The sequence below is a fragment of the Gadus morhua genome, chromosome 2, assembly GCF_902167405.1.
Source record: "Gadus morhua chromosome 2, gadMor3.0, whole genome shotgun sequence".
NCBI lineage: Eukaryota > Metazoa > Chordata > Actinopteri > Gadiformes > Gadidae > Gadus > Gadus morhua.
In genome coordinates, this window is record NC_044049.1 from 12,444,393 (window position 1) to 12,464,392 (window position 20,000).

At 43.8% G+C, this 20,000-nt stretch overlaps 2 protein-coding genes and 1 long non-coding RNA gene across 3 annotated transcripts in view; 1 reads left to right on the forward strand and 2 right to left on the reverse strand.

The window, feature by feature from the left end:
* Positions 1 to 14,010, reverse strand: part of slc17a7a (solute carrier family 17 member 7a) — a 19,052-nt gene extending 5,042 nt beyond the window's left edge. Inside the window, exons 1-8 of the mRNA XM_030339252.1 lie at positions 13,698 to 14,010; positions 4,289 to 4,541; positions 3,671 to 3,789; positions 2,818 to 2,932; positions 2,117 to 2,204; positions 1,691 to 1,777; positions 906 to 1,048; positions 420 to 569 (exon numbers count right to left, since the gene is read on the reverse strand). Coding sequence (XP_030195112.1) covers positions 420 to 569; positions 906 to 1,048; positions 1,691 to 1,777; positions 2,117 to 2,204; positions 2,818 to 2,932; positions 3,671 to 3,789; positions 4,289 to 4,541; positions 13,698 to 13,759 — 1,017 coding nt within the window. The 5' untranslated portion in view covers positions 13,760 to 14,010. The remainder of the gene's footprint in view (positions 1 to 419; positions 570 to 905; positions 1,049 to 1,690; positions 1,778 to 2,116; positions 2,205 to 2,817; positions 2,933 to 3,670; positions 3,790 to 4,288; positions 4,542 to 13,697) is intronic.
* Positions 14,011 to 14,101: 91 nt separating this feature from the next.
* Positions 14,102 to 20,000, reverse strand: part of slc6a16a (solute carrier family 6 member 16a) — an 18,067-nt gene continuing 12,168 nt past the window's right edge. Inside the window, exons 10-12 of the mRNA XM_030339251.1 lie at positions 17,120 to 17,279; positions 16,600 to 16,762; positions 14,102 to 16,200 (exon numbers count right to left, since the gene is read on the reverse strand). Coding sequence (XP_030195111.1) covers positions 15,805 to 16,200; positions 16,600 to 16,762; positions 17,120 to 17,279 — 719 coding nt within the window. The 3' untranslated portion in view covers positions 14,102 to 15,804. The remainder of the gene's footprint in view (positions 16,201 to 16,599; positions 16,763 to 17,119; positions 17,280 to 20,000) is intronic.
* LOC115530419 (uncharacterized) overlaps positions 18,902 to 20,000 on the forward strand; it is a 1,180-nt gene continuing 81 nt past the window's right edge. The window contains exons 1-2 of the long non-coding RNA XR_003973749.1: positions 18,902 to 19,690; positions 19,889 to 20,000. The exon at positions 19,889 to 20,000 is cut by the window's right edge and continues 81 nt beyond it. This is a non-coding gene — a long non-coding RNA (uncharacterized LOC115530419). The remainder of the gene's footprint in view (positions 19,691 to 19,888) is intronic.

A 20,000-nucleotide genomic window follows, 5' to 3' on the forward strand; every position in this document is an offset into this window, starting at 1 on the left:
GGCGTGACAATGGTGAATGTGTTGATGATGGTTGTGATGGTTGTGGTGGTGGTGGAGGGGGGGGGGGGGGGGGGTGGCGGTGTCATTGCTGATGGTGTCTATGATGGTGGTGATGGTTGTGGTTGTGGTGGAGGTGGTTGTGGTTGAAATGGGATGGGTGGTGGTTCTAGTGGTGGTGGTGGTCTATTGGTGGTGATGTTAGTGATGGTGGTGATGGTGTTGATGATGCTGGTGGTCATGGTTGTGGTTCTGGTGTTGGTGGCCGTTGTAGGGCTGGAGGTGGCTGTAGTGGGTGGGGGTGGTTGTTGCAGAGAAAGTGGTGGCAGTGGGGTTATAATTGTTGTTGGTGTATAGTGATACTAACAGACGGAAGGTTTCAAAACTGTTTCAGCGTTAAATCCGCCCAAACTCAATCTCACCTTGCTAATCTCAAAGCCAAAGACCTCTTCAAAGTAGGCAGGCTGGCTGATGAGCAGGAGGTAGAACGTCCAGCTCCTGCAGAAGTTTGCCACAATGATGGCATACACCGGCATGGAGGTGAAGAAAGCCCTCCATGGGGTTTTGAATTTCTGCAACAGAGAGAAAATGTGAGATGATTGGAGTTCAGCTGTGGGGGTGCCCACAGCAACAGGATGGTTTGTGGAGAAGGCCGATGCAGCTAAAAAGCCAAATAGTCAATAGTATGCATTTGCTTGCGTCTGTGCCTGATGTTTGTGCAGATCTATATTATGTGTATATTATTTGCATATAAATTGAAATGAATTCAGCTACATGGAATTAATAAGCCGGTTGCGGTAAAAACTAAGGTTGGGATTTAAACATATTATTATTATTATAAAGTTACAAGATAAATGTTGGCGTAGTGCATGACACAAAAAAGTGTTGATTATGGCAACGACAAACACCTGAAGTGGATTGGCGAAGGAAGTGGACTCGCCGATGGCCTCTTCGATGTACTCCCTCTCCTCTGTTGTGATGGTTGGGTGAATGGCCGGACTCTCGTACGACACCAGGATCCAGAACAAATACCAGAAGATCCCAAAGCTACCTGGGAGAGGGGGAAAGGACCGGAGACAAGTCAAGAATACAAAATGACAGATTGGAAGGGCCAAGGACCACAGAGAAGAAGAAGTAGAAGACCAACTTGTTAAAGAGTAACACACCAACCCTAAAATAAAGCGTTTGAAACAGCACTGTCTCGAGTAAAACATGGATTACTGCAATTGTTGTTTCTATATGGCACCAACTATTGACAGGTGACATCCCTGGGCATTTATTAGCAGCAATCAGAAATGATTAGTGCTTGGTTTGTGGTGATTGGTTGTTCTAAAATAATGACGTAATGGAGTGAACCTAAAGTTGCAATATTGCTCTGACCGCAGACATTTTTGTCAAATAAACATATGGCTGTTACTTAAATAAAGGATTATTAACTATTGGTTCAATTCTTAGGTGTTGACATCTTCTAATGTGTGTTTAAAGACGCTGTAGGTAAGATTGGAGAGTTGTAAAGAGACTCACCATCAACCTGAAACAGATATCCTCAACAGCTGCAGGAAGGCAAACTCATCTCTAACTTATTTACCTACCATGATATGGTGTTATTCTTACCAAAAGCACCTCTAAGATACAGCTGAGCAATAGATAGACATGTATATTCTATCCAATCAGGGGTCTGAGAAAAACTAACCATAGACATAGAAAACAGACGGCCAGCCAGTGTACTGCACCAGTATTCCGGCTAGTGGCATGGCCACCACGGCCCCAGCATAGGACCCTGAAAAAAGCACAGGAGAAGAAGAAAGTCACTTGTTTTGTTGTCATTTCATCACACTTGCTCATGGAGTAAAAGGTGGGGGTGGGGAATAAATTCAAAAAAGTCGCCATAGACATCAAGCTTTCACATCAAGGTACTGTTGTTGTATATCAGCAGACATTATACTATACTGTATGAAAGGTTGTATCGTCGATCAGACCGAAAGCAGAAAGTGATTGGAAGGAATGTGTGTGTGTGTGTGTGTGTGTGTGTGTGTGTGTGTGTGTGTGTGTGTGTGTGTGTGTGTGTACGTTGTATGTGCATGTGGGTTGTCGGGGTGGGATCTTCTGGGCTCCTCACCACAGAAGGCTGTTGTTGCCAGGCGACTCCGCTCCAACGGCGGAGCCCACTTGGCCCAAATACCGTGGCAGGCCGGGTACGATACGCCCTGCACGTGAATAAACAATATATCAGTAACACACACACACACACACACACACACACACACACACACACACACACACACACACACACACACACACACACACAAAGGTCTATGTGTAATCTACATATATCACTCACATACACATTTTGTGTACTGTGTGCATTAAATATATATTAACAACACACTGTAGCGTTCACACACCCACTCCTGCAGATATTCCCAACTGTCTAAACCACAGACTGGTAAGTGTGCCTTTTCAAATATTCATTCATTCATTCAGAGGAATGCACGTTTATATACATCAGGGTAGTACGTGTGTTTGTTTGTGTGTGTGTGTATTTATGTGTGTGTCTGTTTGTGTGTCTGTGTGTCTGTATCTGTCTGTGGGTGTGTGTGTCTCTAACTGTGTGCGGGCTCGTGCATGTCTCGGTGCACACATTTCTGTATGTATGCACTTATGTGTGCGTAGTATGTGTGTATGTGTGTACGTGACCGTGTATTGAGTGTTTTGAGTTACTGTGTGTGTGTGCGTGTGTGCGTGTGCGTGTGTGCGTGTGTGTGTGTGTGTGTGCGTGTGTGCGTATGTGCGTGCGTGTGTGTGTGTGGGTACACGCACCTCAACCAGGCCCTGGCATATCCTGACTAAGATGACACAGCTGTAATGGCAGCGTGCGGCAGAAGGGATCAGCATGTTGAGGGTGGACGTCGCTACGATGGCGAAGCCAAACACCCTGATGAACACACACAGAACATCAACATATATCAAATATATCGGAAAACACAACCACATCACAAACTTCATTTACACTATGTGGAAATTGAAATATGTGCTAGTAATTTGACATGAAATCATTCAAAATAATATTGTAAATAGCACGGCCAAGGGTCATCTCACGATGTTATGTGGTCATCTTAATAATTTTCTATCAGTATAGTCAAGTAGATACGTACATATCAAGCTCAACTAGTAAATTCTGGTTTCAGCAACAGGAAGGATAAGGGTTAAAGCCTGCCTTGGCTAGCAATATCTAGAATGTATCGATGGTATTGGAGGTATTTATAGTATTGTAAGATGCACTGGATAAAAACGTCTTACAATACTACTATAATATAAACGGAATATGTTAAGGAGTATCACCAGTGATATACTGTATACATATGTCTCTGGATGGTTAAACTGGATATTGTTATAAAGGCATGTATATAATAACTCAAAACCAATCCCTAAACTCCACCAATAAGAATTCCTAACCCTACCAAAGGGCTGAAAGTCAAACCCTAAAACCCAAACCATAGAAGCTCCTAATCCCGACAGAAAAACCAAACCCTCAAACCCCTAAAGCCCTAGCATTAGGCCTTTAGGGGTTTGAGGGTTTGGTCGGTTTCAGGTGAATCTTCATATGTGTTGTCATAGGGCCAGTGGATGATGGCACTAGAGCAAGGCCTTTCACTGTGTAGATCCTTCCCACCTGTTGGCTGCAAACTTCCGGCAGATGAACCCCCCGGGGATCTGCGTGACGATGTAGCCCCAGAAGAAGGAGCCATGGATCATGCCAACCGTCTCTGGGTCCCAGGAGAACTGAGCGGCCTGCACACACACACACACACACACACACACACACACACACACACACACACACACACACACACACACACACACACACACACACACACACACACACACACACACACACACACACAGGCACACGCAGGCAAATGCATACAGACATACACACACATACGCATGTACACACATACACAAAAACACATTGGTATGGATTTAGTTATGGACCCAGAAAACCTTTAAGGCTGGGAGACACGTACATAAACCCAGGGGTCCTAGACCTTTTGACCCAACTTTAACCGATGCCCGTATGCACACAGACACAGACGTACACAAACGTACATACGCACACACACACATGAACGTACACAAACGTACATACGCACACACACACATACACACACACACACACACACATGCACAAACGTACACACACAGACACAAACTTAACAGGCACACACACACACACACACACACACACACAAACATAAACATGTACAGTCCCCCCCCCCCACACACTTACCACCAGGACCTCCTTGTTGCCCTTGAAGACGGTGTGGTCGTTGACCATGCTAACGATGGCCACGCCCAGGTTGCAGCGGATGCCAAAGGAGATGCAGAAGCCCAGGCCCGACAGGATGGCGATGATGTAGCGGCGAGGAAGGCCGAAGCAGGTGCAGTCCACCACCGGCATCTCCTTCTCCACCACCACCTCGGGTCGACCCTCTGCTGACAGCTCAATGGTCTCTCCATTGGGCTGCCTCTTCTCTATCAGCCTGGGGGGGCGGGGGGAGCGAGGGAGCGAGGGAGGGAGGGAGGGAGGGGGAGAAAGACGTAGAGACGTAGATGGGTGGGTTAGTTAGTGTCACTGCTATGGTGTTCTGTGTCCAGCAGCCAAAAGGTACAGGGTTCGATAATCTTTGCGTGAGAAACCTGCCTGCTGTCTCCTGCCTAGTGAAGCGTATCTGAATACACTTTTGATTTTGGATGAAGGCGTTGAATGCAAATTACTGGAGTAAATAGAAATAAATCAAAAGTCAATGATAGAGAAATGTAAATGTGTTTCCAATATGCATGTTTGAATTGAATTGAGAGTCCAACAGTGGCAGGGAGGTAGGCTCAAAGACACAGAGAGAGAGAGTGAGAGATAATCAATAGAGTACAGAGTTTTACAGAGAGGGAGAGTATGAAAACTAAACAGATGGCAGAGAGGCGGCTGTTTCTTAGTCTCTAAAGGTCCTGCTATTTGTGAGAAAAATATAGATTTGTTTTTCACTAAAAGCTTTCAAATCGCCAAAAAGATAAAATATTTGCAACTTGACAAATAAGAATGAAGATTTGGCAGAATTTATCCCACAATAAAAATAAGAAAATTGAGGCCAGTCGTATTTCCTTTTCACCCAAATCCTCTATGCCTTTGTATCGTCTCTGTGGTCGTAGTATATTGTAGTTTATGTTAACTTTATAGTATGCACATGTAAATGGATGTTATTGACTGCATGGCCGTAAATGTGCTGCTTTGTAATCGTTTAACAGCCAAGATCTAGTGGATCTACCGCAGTAGCTTTCAAAGAGATTGAAATTGCATGAGACATAATGAGACATTACATTGCCATAGCTAAGTCAACAGACACTTTAGCAACCGACACACACACACACACACACACACACACACACACACACACACACACACACACACACACACACACACACACACACACACACACACACACACACACAGACATATGTTTCTGTCACGTCTGACTCAGCATCCCAGTGTGTGGAGGCATCTGTTAGTGGACCTACTGGTAAGTTGGCTGGGAGGAGAGCTGGCCAGAGGAACATATACCTCCCCCTCACCCCTCACCCCTCACCCCTCACCCCTCAGCCCACACCAGACCTCCCCCCTCACGCCGATGAGCTTCGCACAGCGATAGTTTATCACAGGGACAGAGACAGTGGCAAAGTTGGCATTTGAAAGAGGTGACAGCTGCTGCACTTTTGAAGTGCTCAAGGTTACGATTATTCCAGCCTCGCTGCAGCATTCCTTACATTTCTTCCTTACATACTATATAGTTGTTTCTGTCTTTTTTATTCAATATGAATTCTGTCTCTTTTTGGCTTTCACATCTATAGTTAAATCCAAGCCATCAGAATATACAGTATAACAGTCAAACATAATGACATGATTTTGATAGGCAGTGTTTCTAAGTTGAAGCAGCTCAGGTCAGAGAAAGGAACGCTCAATTTAAGAATTCAAGAATAAATAAATAAATAGATACATAAATAAACCAGCACTGCATAACTGTCAAACAGAGAATTCAGGAGAGAGGCCATCTGTGTACAAGAACCTCTCTGTCAATTACACACATACACAGACACAAACAGACACACACACACACACACACACACACACACACACACACACACACACACACACACACACACACACACACACACACACACACACACATACACTACCAAACACACACACACGCACACACACACACACATTCCAGGTATACGTCTGCTGCACACACATCATTCAACCATATGAAGCACAGTGTGTGTGAGTTATTTACGATGCGGGGAGTCCCACACACACACACACGCGCGTGTGCGCGCGCGCGCACGAGCACACACACACACACGCGCAAGCACACACACACACATGCATTGCACACACACAGCTCCCATGGCGTCCACTGGGCTGATCTACATACCCACTGAGCTGGAGAATCACCCAGGATGAGTTACTGTGGGCAGGACCACCAAAACAACTGTGTGTCCTATCCCATCATATTATACACTATCCTAATCTAGCCTTCCCAAACCTATGCCGACTGCCCGGTCCAGTCTTTAAGTTCAGGCCGCACGAGCCAGTCCACACCTAGACTAGTCCTGTTTAAGTTATACAATTATAGTCTTGCCTGGCTTACCCTAAACGAGCTAGCATTCTCTAAGCCTACCAGTACTGTCTTAGCCTGCCTACCTTACCCCAGTCTACCCTTCCCTGCTCTACCTGACTGCATCAACTTTAGACCCAGGTATGTTGTTTTGAATGCTGTGGTCTAGCAAACTGAAAGATACTCCTTCATTTAGAACAATGACTCAGCCCTCCCACACTCCCTGGGCAATACATCCTAGCCCAAAAACATATTCACCAGCACCACAGCGAGCCGCCTAGGATGGTGGTCAATTATTAATGCTCTTGGAGTTTTGATGAATTATTCACATTAGCTTCTGTACTGTTATCTGCTGAAGTCTGTTTCATGTGTGTGTCTGTATCTATGTATGTATATATGTATCTATCATTCTATCGCTCTACTGTTCTATCTTTCTGTCCACCTATCTGGCCTTCCTTCATTCATTTTAATCCAGCTGCACGTGGCTTTCACTCATTCCCTCATTTTCACAAAGCAGATTCAGCATAATCCCCTCATCCCCTCATCCTCTCATAGACCTTACACGTATTAAGAGACTAGTAGTAGCCTAACATACAGTTGATGAATTCAGCTAGGACCCATTATACATTTAACTGTTTTTGTTTAACTATATTCTGCTCTTTGTACAGATATTTTTAGTCGTTTAATTTATTTATCTACTTTTATTTTAAGTATATATTGTGTGAAGGGAACTTGCAATTAAGAATTTCATTGCCCTGTGTAAACTATGTTTCCATTTTGTATATGACAATAAATGATCTTGTATCTTGTATCTTGTATTATGTTTCACTTGCTATGAAAAACATTGTATTGGGCTCCTTGTCTATCTGTCTCTCTATCACTATCTCCTTATCTCTTGGTTTCGTGCTTGCCTCTCTGTCTCTCTCTTATACTGTCTCTTCTCCTCTCCTTTTCTCTGTTTCTGTCTATGCATACACACGTTAGGTTGTGCTGTCCTTGTTTTTGGCTTTGCACTCTCCAATATCTTCTGCTTTCTCACATGGGCTGTACAATCTCCCTCCTTCAAATATCCCCTTTCTCCCTCTCTCTCTCCCAGTCCTTCTATCTCTCCCTCTCTGTCTGTCTCTCTCTCCCTCTTCCTCCCTCTGCTCCTCTCTTTCTATCTCCCTCTCCCTTTTCTCTCTCTCTAACTCCCTTTCTATCTCCCCCTCCCTCGCTCCCCCTCTCTTTCGCTCTCCATCTTACTCTCCCTCCTCCCCTTTCTCTATCATTTATGAGCTGTCTGACTGTGAGTCTCTCCACTCCCACTTCCGCTGCTTATCTGTGAAAACATTCAGATTAGGATTACGATAAAACGCTCCACTTCCGCAAATTAACACGGGAGAACAAACCATTGCTGGGCGGAGCTCCATTCATTCCCAGATCTTTCTCTTACTGGTCACTCGTATTGTAACTTTAAAATGGCAGGTATTGTTTAAATTCACAACACACACTCACACACAAACACAAACACTCACATCTCTGTACTTACCCAGAACTTAAATCAGAGCTAATTTTGCACTCTCAAATTAAACTCAAATGGTAACATTCCACCAAGGAATATTGTATATCTATCCATAGGAATATGTATTTACGATTTGCAATCCACTATGAGAGAATGCAACACCGGTAAAATTATTATAACGAAAAGAAAACTAGCAATCATCGGCAAGTGTAAGAGAAAAATGGGTTGATGGTTGCTTGCTTGCAATCAATGAGATAGAGGGATAGAGAGATAGATAGATTGATAGATACAAAAATAGATACAAAAAAATGGATAGATAGATAGATAGATAGATAGATAGATAGATAGATAGATAGATAGATAGATAGATAGATAGATAGATAGATAGATAGATAGATAGATAGATAGATAGATAGATTGATACAAATATAATGGCATAACGGTATTGTTTGGCTAGGGATATATGATTAATATGATATAAATGTTTGCCATACTGGCCAGAGGAAACCATAATTACTCATAATCAGAGCCACTGCTAAATCCCTGCAGTGGGCCAACACAGGTGTCTCTCTGACCCACCCTCAGACCGGTTCTAAATACATGTACAATGCCCTAGACAGCCTGTATTAGCCCCGACGCAGAACCCAACGGATATGTTGTCTCGTGCTGGGAAACCGACCCGCTGTCGCTTTCCCAAAACTTTTTCCATGGGCTCCCAATGTATTGGAGCAGTGTTGAGTGTTGCAGAATAAATGAACTAAATGTATGCATAAATAAATAAATGTAAATGTATTTTAGGATGCTTGAGTTTGCACCTTTACGTTCCACCATTGGAACAATAGGGTACTACTACTGTTTTTCTTTTCTCTTGAATTCTCGTTGTCAGGAATCAGGTTAGTTTAAAAAGCTACGTTCAGTCCAAGTGGAAGACCCTTACTTACAATCCATGACAGATTGCAGCCCGAAACTTAGACATATGATAGCAGCTAACGAGGCTAGCCCACGGCAATCATTAAGTTACTGTTAATTACTAGCGTGCGCTGAACTGCAACCTGGATGACTGTGTGCGTGTGTGTGTGCGTGTGTGTGTGTGTGTGTGTGTGTGTGTGTGTGTGTGTGTGTGTGTGTGTGTGTGTGTGTGTGTGTGTGTGTGTGTGTGTGTGTGTGTGTGTGTGTGTGCATTATGTAATGTAATATGTTTGTTAAATCCTTAAATAGCACACTGGCAAAGGTTCTACAAAAATGGATAATTCTGCAGTTCTAACAAAGTGTGTTTGCGTGTGTGTGCACGTGTGTGCATGTGCGTGTGTGTGTGTGTGTTTGTGTGTTTAAAGAGATAAAAAGAGAAAGAGGCATAAATGTCATTCAATTCTGTCACTTCAAACCCTCATCTGTCTTTTTGTCTCGAAAAGCTTAACGTGTGGCCTAGCGCTCTCGTTAGCGTAACTCTCTTGTTAGCACTGCGGCGACCTGAACAGTCTCAGCTGGCATTATTTAATGAGCAGAAGCAGCAGAATCAGTTAGCAGGCTCACCAGTGTGGACGTTCTCAGTTCAACGGTCAAGCTACAAACACTGTTGTTATTAAAACTGTTCATGCTTCTCTTTGCTAATATAGAAACGTAAAGGTGATCCCTGAATCTTCTCTGCATGTATTTCAATTTCTGTTATCATAGTGGCATGAGATGATACATGAAGATCAATCCTTTATTTACACCGATAAACACCCACACCCACAACCACTTATTTTTGCAGTTTAAAACGATATGGTGTGACTAGAATTCTCCATTTTATTTGCTTTGTAGAACAGGAAGTGAGTAAAGTTTGAGGCAGGATTGCTGGACTCAGGACATTTGTTACCTTTTATATTAAATTCACCAATTCACAGAGTATCTCGGGTAATCCCCCATAAGAGGATGATAGGGGGAGAAAGGGAGTGCGAGAGAGATGGAAAGTGAGGGAGAGAGAGAGTGGGTGAGAGAGAGAGAGAGAGAGAGAAAAAGAGAGTGATGGAAAGTGAGGGAGAGAGAGAGACTGAATGAGAGAGGAATAGATCCAAATGATTATATAATGGCAGACAGACACACACATCCAATTTGTAGTGTGCGTTGTAGTGTGTGTGTGTTCCTGCTCTACCTTAAGATTGAGACCGTGGTCTTAGGTCAGAGCACAATGGCAGGTGATGTATTCATTGATTGATCGTCCCTGGATGTTTTCGCTCCACTGCAAGCAATTGACAGTGACAATAACATGATCATACTATTTGGGTTAACAGTGTTTTCTGCACTACAAACAACCCCCCCCCCCCCCGCCTTCTCTCTTGTGAACAGATTGGGTCTCAGTGGGACTGTGTCACCTAGGGAGAAAGAACCCCACCCCCCTCCAAACACACACGCACACACACACAAACACACACACACATTCACTTATTATTTAAGCATCAACATTCCGTGACTTCCATATAGCTTGTTATCCTAATTAATTGTCCACTTTCAATTTTTGCAAACAGTACCAGTTTGTCCTCACAGACACACACATGCAAACATGGACAACCCCCCCCCCCCCCCCCCCATGCCCACCCTACCCACAACCACACACACGCAACACACACACACACACACAGACACACACACACACACACACACACACGTGAAAGACTAATAATAGCATCATACCCATCGCCTACAAAATAAGTGATTTAATGTTTGCCTCGTAATATCATACAGGTACAGTGTCATACACATAATACAAACTATAGCAATCATCGGCAAATGTAAATATTTTTGGGTTAATGATTGCTTACTTGCAATCAATGAGATAGATAGATAGATAGATAGATAGATAGATAGATAGATAGATAGATAGATAGATAGATAGATAGATAGATAGATAGATAGATAGATAGATAGATAGATAGAAAGATACACCGATGTGAATCAAATAGGATTCAGAATGGCTACTTTATCTCTTTCCATCTATCTTTAAATAGTGTCAAGTGTTACCTAAGACAACATACGCCAACTCCTTCTCAATACCGTTCTTAGAGAAACATGTAGGTGGTCTTTGGATGACACGCAGCAATGTGTGAACGAGTTTAGAGGCGGTGGTGAGTTGGTTTGAATGTTCTACCGCAACGCACATTCTTATTTGTCTTGAGGAAATAAAGAAGAATGGTGAAGATGTGAGTATGGAGGAAGTGGTGAGACTGGAGGAGGTGGTAAGAGTGGATGTATTGGGGGTGGAGGTGCAAAGAGTGAGAGAGAGAGAGAGAGAGAGAGAGAGAGAGAGAGAGAGAGAGAGAGAGAGAGAGAGAGAGAGAGAGAGAGAGAGAGAGAGAGAGAGAGAGAGAGAGGTTGCTGGTGACCTCACAGTGCTTACGTTTATGCTTACCGACTGAAGTTTAATATAGAAACAGGAGATGCATTCTGATGGAGAAAAACTTTAAATAATAGATGACCTCTCGTCGGCTTTCATCTGAGGGGGGCCGGGGGGTTGAGAGGCAGGGAGGCTGGGAGCTCGCATCTACTAGACTACAGGGAGGGATGCCCACTGGCTCCACTGCAACACGCCTTGGTTTTCTGATCTCAACCTCCTCCTCACCTATTCAACAACTCGCTTGTATCTGTTTACATTGAGTCATGTGGCAAATGCACACATGCATGTGTGCCCTGTACATGTATGCATACACACAGAAATACATGTGCACACACACACACACACACACACCCACACACATATGCAAACGCACACGCACACACACACACACACACACACACACACACACACACACGCACACACACACACACATACACACAGTGCAGGCTCTGCATGCACACTGCACAGTTGGTTCAATTGTTTCCATTTCCCTTGCTGGCTTCACGCAAACCAATCAGAGGCCAAATCAGAGCGTGTGTGGGACCTGAGCATGCACGTTTCCAGAGCATGCGCATGCACGTGTCCTGAGCACGCGCATGCACGTGACCCGAGTATGTGGGAGACCTGAGCGTAAGCTGGACCTAAGCTTGCACATGGGCTCATGCCACCAGCGAGAGAGAGAGAGAGAGAGAGAGAGAGAGAGAGAGAGAGAGAGAGAGAGAGAGAGAGAGAGAGAGAGAGAGAGAGAGAGAGAGAGAGAGAGAGAGAGAGAGAGAGAGCCTGTGATCTGCGTGATCTTCAAGAGTTAATCCCAGTTACCGGAAGGGCAGAGGGTTGCCTCAAAGGTTCAATGAAACGGATGGATGGATAGATGGACAGATGGATGGATGGAAAGCCGGCTCGATGGATGGATGATAAATGGATAGATGGGAAGACGGACAGGAGAACCTATGGACAGAGGTATAGACAGAGACAGATGCTGGATGGATGGCTGGGGAGAGTTTGAGGGTGCGTGCGAGGGACAGGAAGTGACATGACTTGGGAATGGGTTGGGAGGGAGGGGGGGCGGGGGTTGTGGGATTTGTATGGTCCGACAGCTGGACTGAAAAACAGGCTATTTCAGGAAGGGATTTATACATTTGGTTGCTACCTCAAATCCAATGTGCAAGCTTAAAGCAGCAATTATTACATGTGAGCATTGTCTTAAAATTCTTCTGTTTGCAGTTTAGTGTTCATGGGAAACAGACCACTGGATATTAGGAGCTAGTGGTGACAGATTTGAAGTGAAAAAAAAAACTTTGTTTATTGGGCCTCCTGTAAGAATTGAGAAAAATAAATAATTGCCCTTTTGTGCTGGTGAACAACACTGAAACACGATTTGATAGCTGTTTCTTTCATAGCCAATGTTTAGCGCCTCTAATAAAGAATACAACTAAATTACTACTTGTAGGTCTATATTCATTTTATAAATGTCATTACTATTTTAATAAATATTTTCAACATATAATGGATTATCCCCTCTTTGTGTGGTTCCATATGGCCATCCCGTTCAGGCGCGCAGGACGCACAAATTACGCACGGACAAATTACGTAACCACACCTAGGTTTTAACACAGAATTATACAAAAAAAACTGCCTCGAGTTCCCTTTCTTTTCATTCTAATCATAATATCGTAAATGTATTCTTAAATATGTTGCAATGCCAAAATTAACCAGAACGATCCTATTTACGGACAATTAACAAGAGTATCTCTAACAACCCCCAAAAATAAAGCTTTTGAATTGAATTGACAAGAAACGATTTAAGCATTATATTTTAACAGACTACTTAAACTACAACGTGCTATACCAGATTTCTCATTGTTTGCCTTTTGAAAAGCGATAACGCCAAGACAGGTGCGCTTGAGTGCATTTCACGCGATTCCAAATCCTATAGGATCTATAAACATAAAACATATGTATGTCGTTAAAACAATCGGTATAAACATACGCCAAAACTTCAGGTGTAACAGAAAGTTGCTCAATAGGGACATAATGTCGAGGATAGATGGCGAATTGGGGTCCAGCATTTCTCAGTGAGTAAGTTAATCCCTTGACAATTAAAACAAAATTAGTTCTGCCATTAAAATAAACAAATGTAAGTGCCTACCTGTGTATTTTCCCAAGCGTTTTTCCCGCCACCGCCTTAAACCTATCTGGTCGGATCTCCATCCTTGCAGCTCGTTGACCCGGCCGGTGTGCTGTGGTCCTGCGCGCGCCCTTATCCCGCTTGAACGCGCCCAGCCCTTTTCTCTTTCCTCCCTCTCGATCACACTCATCCCATCCCTTTCCTACCCTCTCCACAACCGTGCACACTCCATCTGCACGCTAACGCAGATCCACTGAGATAGACGACAGTCTAACCCTTCCAACTGAAACTGAACTCGCAGTCTGACGGAGCGTTTAATTCTGGTGCTGCCTTACTTTGTTAATGACGGTCATTTCAACGTTATTATTTAGAGTATGCGGCCTAAGAATGTATTTTTTTTTCATAGAGAGAGAACGCCATTTACATTGTTTTTTGTCATTTTATTGATAAATACAAGAGGCATGTCGAAGTTCCGTTTAGTGAAAGTTTAGTGAACGACCCCTTATCAGAGAGGTCATGTTTTCTCTTTCTCCACGCTCTCCAATGAGAGTAGGGGGAAAGCGGTAGTGGGATAATCGTATGGATTTCCTCTAGTCGTCTAGCCAAGTCGTGCGTTGCCATCTAGAGGGTCGGTTTAGTAGGGTTAGTAACCAATGCATCCTTGTCATTTCTCTATACGAGCACAAGAAATAGAGTAGCCTACATCTAAAATGCACATGGTTTTAAACGTTGAACCCAGAAATAAAACGGTCCCAACACATCTCTAGAAATATCGTTGAAGAAAAACACAAGTGTTAATATGAAAGATAGGCTAATCTACAATCAGATCAATGCATCAGGAAGCTGGCTTGAAGGCCATGAGGTTAAAGACAGTCATGTCTTGTGGGTAGTTATTCTACATTATCACATTCATAGGCAGTAAAAGTAATGGGTCTACTTCAGCACATCTTGCCCGCCGTGCTCCATTTCCCCAGAAACATTTGTTACGCTCTTATTATTCAAGTTTCTGATTCAGCAGTTAACTTATATAAAGGGACATTTTCACCATGGATGTTTATTACATGGACTGGGTGAAGGTTTGGTAGTTCCATCAGGATTATACATATATTGTTAAAATGGGGCTTCCACTCTATTATTTGATAAAATTATGTTATAATGAGGACAATTCGGTCGCCAACGAAAGGGATTTCAGTTTCAAGATCACCCCATCACATCCAAACTATATACAATCGACTTAAAAATAAAAAAAGGATTGTTACAGATGGAAGAAACTGTCCAAGAGCGGCTCCAGAAGTTGAAGCCGGCTAAGTAAACTTTCTAATGTAGAAAACAGTCAATAATCTTTGGATTATTGTATGATATTCACAATCATTGTGTTGTACAGCATCTTGACAGTGTTTCGTGTACAGTCTCTCTGCAGACTATCAGATATTCGCCACATATGTAGCCTCATAGCTTTTCATCCAACTTAATCTAACTATAATAATCACAATGACTTTGTTACATCTCTTCCACTCTTTATCCCCAATATGCAGCTTACATTCTCAAATGACCCCTGACAGAAATAAGCACATAGACAGGACTTACATTTTGCTAAAATAATCTCTTGGTAAATGATCTAAAAGCACTTGATTGTTCCAATGCTGAGTGGAGATTGTGGACCACTTCAACTGGTCCAACTGGTTCCCCACTGCACCTGCTGCTGAGGTGGGACAGGTGTGCAAACATCAGGCCATATCAGCCACTTGGGAGTGCAGCCCTACATTCATGAAAATGTGAACACTTACGATGTGTCAATAATTGCATTGAATTCCAGAGATGAGGCAGTAGATAAAGGTCCCTCCCCTGTGCTAGCCGTTGAGAGTGAAGCAGAGGATGGCATGAGCATTTGGCCCGTCTGCAAAAGGCTGGCTAGACCTAAACCCACTTAGCTACTCCTCCCAACCTGAACCTCCAGTGCTGAGGTGTTTCAAACGTTCAAAGTACTGCTAAAACAAAAATGACAACAAATAATACAGCTAGTCTCTCTCAAGTGAGGAGTTACAGATAACCATCCGCGGCCATCCATTTGGATGAAATTCAGTCTTCGTGTCAACACTCAGCAACTACTTCCTGTTTCCTGAACCAGTCACACCACCGTGTCCTCCTCCTGCTCCTCCTCCATCTCCAGCTCTGCCTGCTGGGGGAGGAGTTGGTAGTGCTCCTCACTACGGCCAGACAAGAACCCCACCCTAGAGCAAGCTGCTACGCCCCTCTGCTTCTCATCCTCCTCCTCCTCCTCCTCCAACGCAGCGTCCAGACGCTCCATGGAGCTGCACTTGGTGTACATCTCACGGTGCCCATCCTGGCCGACTATGGCCACGCAGCCGGCAACCGCCGCGTCTTGGGGCCGGAGGCGGGAAGCGCCGCGGCTACGCAGAGTGGAGTAAACGTAGCCGATGGGTACGGGCAGGGTGGGGATGATTATGAGCACGGTGATCATGGCCAGCGCCCAGCCCGGGTACTTGAGGCTGTCCTCCGAGGCCTGCAGACGGGCGGTCGGGATGATGGATGTGGTGGTTTGGGTGATGGTTGGAGCGGTGTTTAGGTCATGGTGGCAGTGGGGGTAGTTGTGTTGGTGATGGTGATGGTTGGTGGAGGACATGGGAGGGGTTTGTGAGGGAGGTGGGGGGGATGGGGGTGAGAGAGGAGGGGTTGGTGGTTGGAGGAAATTGGTGCGGTTAGGTCGGAAATCAAATAGATCGCAGCAATGGATTCCAATTTATTATGTTTTGATAATGTTTATAATTTTAAACTAGTTAATTAGGCCGTGAAATTAAAACAGATTATTTTATCCAAAGGGACTTGCATTTGTCAGAAGAAGATATAAAAAGGTAAATAAATACTTTGTGAGCACAGGTAATCTCGTGAGCAGACGTCTTACCGTGTTCTCATTCCAGGCGGTGTACGTGGGCCATTTGAAGAACATGCGCAGAATACTGGCCACCAGCAGCCCCACCATGGCCAGCAGACAGACGTACTTCCACAGGTACTTGTACACCACCGGGGGGCGCCATTTCAGCATTACTTCAATGTCATCCAAGAAACTGGAGAAAATGGTAGTTATGAGAAGTATATAAACATGAGTCTTCTTGCATGTATTCCTCATGTAGTATAAAGGGACAAAATCAGACAGCCTGCAAGGTATTTTGCTCAAACTTCCTTGTCATTAGTCAAGTCGCTGTAACCTGCCAATATCATCAACCTGGTGAAGGATTGTTTCTAATTTTTAATGAGAGTGTAACTTGACTGTAAAATGAGATGAGCCGACTCATGTTATAAACATGAATGTGCCCTGCCATTAAAAAACAATTATCAGCAGGTGGGATACGCTAAAGCGCATCAACTGCCATACTTTTGAGTCACTGACTAAATTAAGGTTCAAACTATTTTTTTTCTCTCACCGGTCTGCTCCGTAAACCCAGGATACGCTGTACGTCTCAAACACCACCACGATGATAAGCGGCAAGGTGGCGGAGTAATCATCGAACATCGTCACAAAGTAGTTCCCTGAACGCTGAGTGAACAGCAAGCCAATCAGGAAGCCCAAAGCACAGCTAGAGACTAGAGCAAAGAGCAAGAAAGAGGGCAAAAGACATGGTTAAAGAAAACGTTGGGATGGCTTTATAATTGCTAATTGATGATGTTCAATAGTCGCGTTAAAGTTGTAACGTGCAAGATTGAGTAAGAGTGATTGCACATTTAGTAGTAGGGAGACCTTCAGAGTTAAAAAAGCACAATATTTGTTCTCTATTTGTAGGATTTCTGAGTTAACATAACATAACAGATAACATTATGATATCACTATCGATCAGCTTTGACAACAGACATACCCAGGTTATCTTAAAGGTCACATGACATGCTACTTTATGGATGCTTTAATAAAGATATTAGTCGGACCCCTAACACAGTGTTTGAAGACGTTCCCGAAATTCAGCTGTGGTGCAGAATTACAGCCACTATGAGCGAGTCGCACATTGAGCTTTCGCCAAACGTGCCGTTTCGGTGTCTGTAGCTTTAATGCAAATGAGGAGGAGAGAGGCGGGCCAAGGAGGAGGGTGGGGGTGTGGCCCCGAGCAGCTTGCTGCCATGGTACCATGCACTCTGTTTACAGTGGATGTATCGCAATGGCGAAGCACACACAGCCTTTGGCCGTGTTCTGTAAACACTCTGGGTGCTCCGGCGGGCGTCCTGGAGCTCTATGTCTCAATGATATCATATTATAAATAGATATCTATATCCTATAATATATATTATCACTGTCAAAAGCTGTGTGCGCCTCCAGACGATATTATGAATTCTCTGGGCGGGCAAGGCACAGAAAGGGGAGGTAGCTTGGCCCCTTGTGACGACATATCGGGCCACATTCCAAATCAGCTCACCTGAGCTTCCATTTTTTCAAAGGCGAGTAGGATACCTAGTGCTCGTTTTACACCAAACGCAAGTTTAAGCCACTGGGGGACGATAGGCAGGCTAGGGTAACTCATTCTAATGTTAGAAAACCTCATAAAGTGAGATTATCATGCCATGGGACTTTTAAGTATGAAATATTACACATGGAGAATCATTATTTATAATTCCATTTTGTTAACAAGTTCATAAAGTGATTATCAAAACAGCTTAGATTAAAGGAAATTAGTAAAAGCAGTTGGACTTTAGTAATGCTAGTGCTCAAAAGTTTTGACTTGTGTGACTGCATCTTGTTTTTCATCATTCTTCCTAGCTCAGATAAATCCGGCCACGTGTGTCGGCATCGGATTACAATCGTCAAATCTCTTCCCAACAGGGAATTTTAATCCTTGGGGAATTTCTCTTAAGATTCCTCCATGTGGTTAAACCCTTCTTACATATATTCTTTTGTGTACAGAGCAACTGAAAGACATGTCATGTAGGCATTTAGAGACTATCTTACTTTCCAAGAAATGCAAGATTCCCAAAGTAAAGCAGTCATGTGATTTGACCGATTAGGATGGGACAGAACACGCAGGATTGCTATGATCTGTGAAGCCTAGTGCCAGGAGGGTCTGGCAGGACTGGATGAATGATGCTGAAGATAGTGACTGGCAGACCTTGATTGTCGTCAGTGTTATTCTTAGGGCTGACGTCCCCAAATAAACTACCAATCCCAATGCTTTCATACAGTAGGCTTAGAGCGAGTTTTTTTTTTTATTTTTTTTTTTGAACTGTGCTTTTTGGAAATGTGATTTAGTTGGTAAATAAATATGTACAAGTGCTTAAAGGGATACTTCAGCCATTCAGAACCGGCGTTTCATCATTATAAAATCGCTATTGTAATATATAAAAAAAGTTTTTTTTCCCCCTCAGTCTAACCCAGTCTTCCCTTGAACCAGCTTTCCTGATCCAAGTTTCTCCCGAGATGACGATGTCATCTCGGGAGAACTTTGCTTGCCTGCTAGAAGGGCCAAGGACTACAAACCACTGTTTCCGCAAATTTGTGAGCCCACCAATAAGGAATGAGGGGGGGCGGGAGCTCGCGTACGAGATATAAACACAATGCCATGTTTCTTCACCGCTTAGCTAGAGAACATATTCGCAATATGAAACAGCCAAAGTGGATTTTGAAAATCTATTGTTGGATTCAGACTTTCAGGGCTATTAGTATGACCCAGAATACAGCCAGGAAGAATTGACACAAATAGAGAAAGAGGCTGCTGCGGCTGCAGCTGAACAAGCCTTGCCTGTTGCCGAGGACGAGGAGCCGGAGCGCGCCGGTTTGCTCTATTCGCCTATAGACACTAACACAGAGTCCCTGTCCTGGAGCGAATTTCAGCAATGCCAGTTTCTTCTAGAATAAATTGCTGAATCTGGTGAGGACGGGGCCATGTGTGTAACCTCTCACCCAGGCTTTACGCCTCATCTGAACAGTTGGGTATTGGATACATATTTCCAGACCCAGAAAGTGAAATGGTAACACCAGCCAAAGCCCGCTGGAGAAAGCGACTTCTGACCATAGAGTAAGTGTTTGTTTTTTTACTAACACATTGCCTACAATAGGTTTTAATCCCGGGGAACGTGACAATGTAGTTATCCGAAAGTAGCCGATCTTATTGGCAGAGCATAGGCAACGTTACTTTAGCTTGAAGTCCTTGTAAATAAGCTACTGAAGGCATAATTTATCATGCTTTGCTAATGTTGTTCTCTTTCTTTCTTAGACAGTATCGGCTTCCTGTGTTGTCCAGGCCATCAGAGCTAATTACCCAGCACAAGATGGGCATTACCGTGGCTACCAGGAGACAGGAGATGCTTAAGATGAGCTGTGACTAT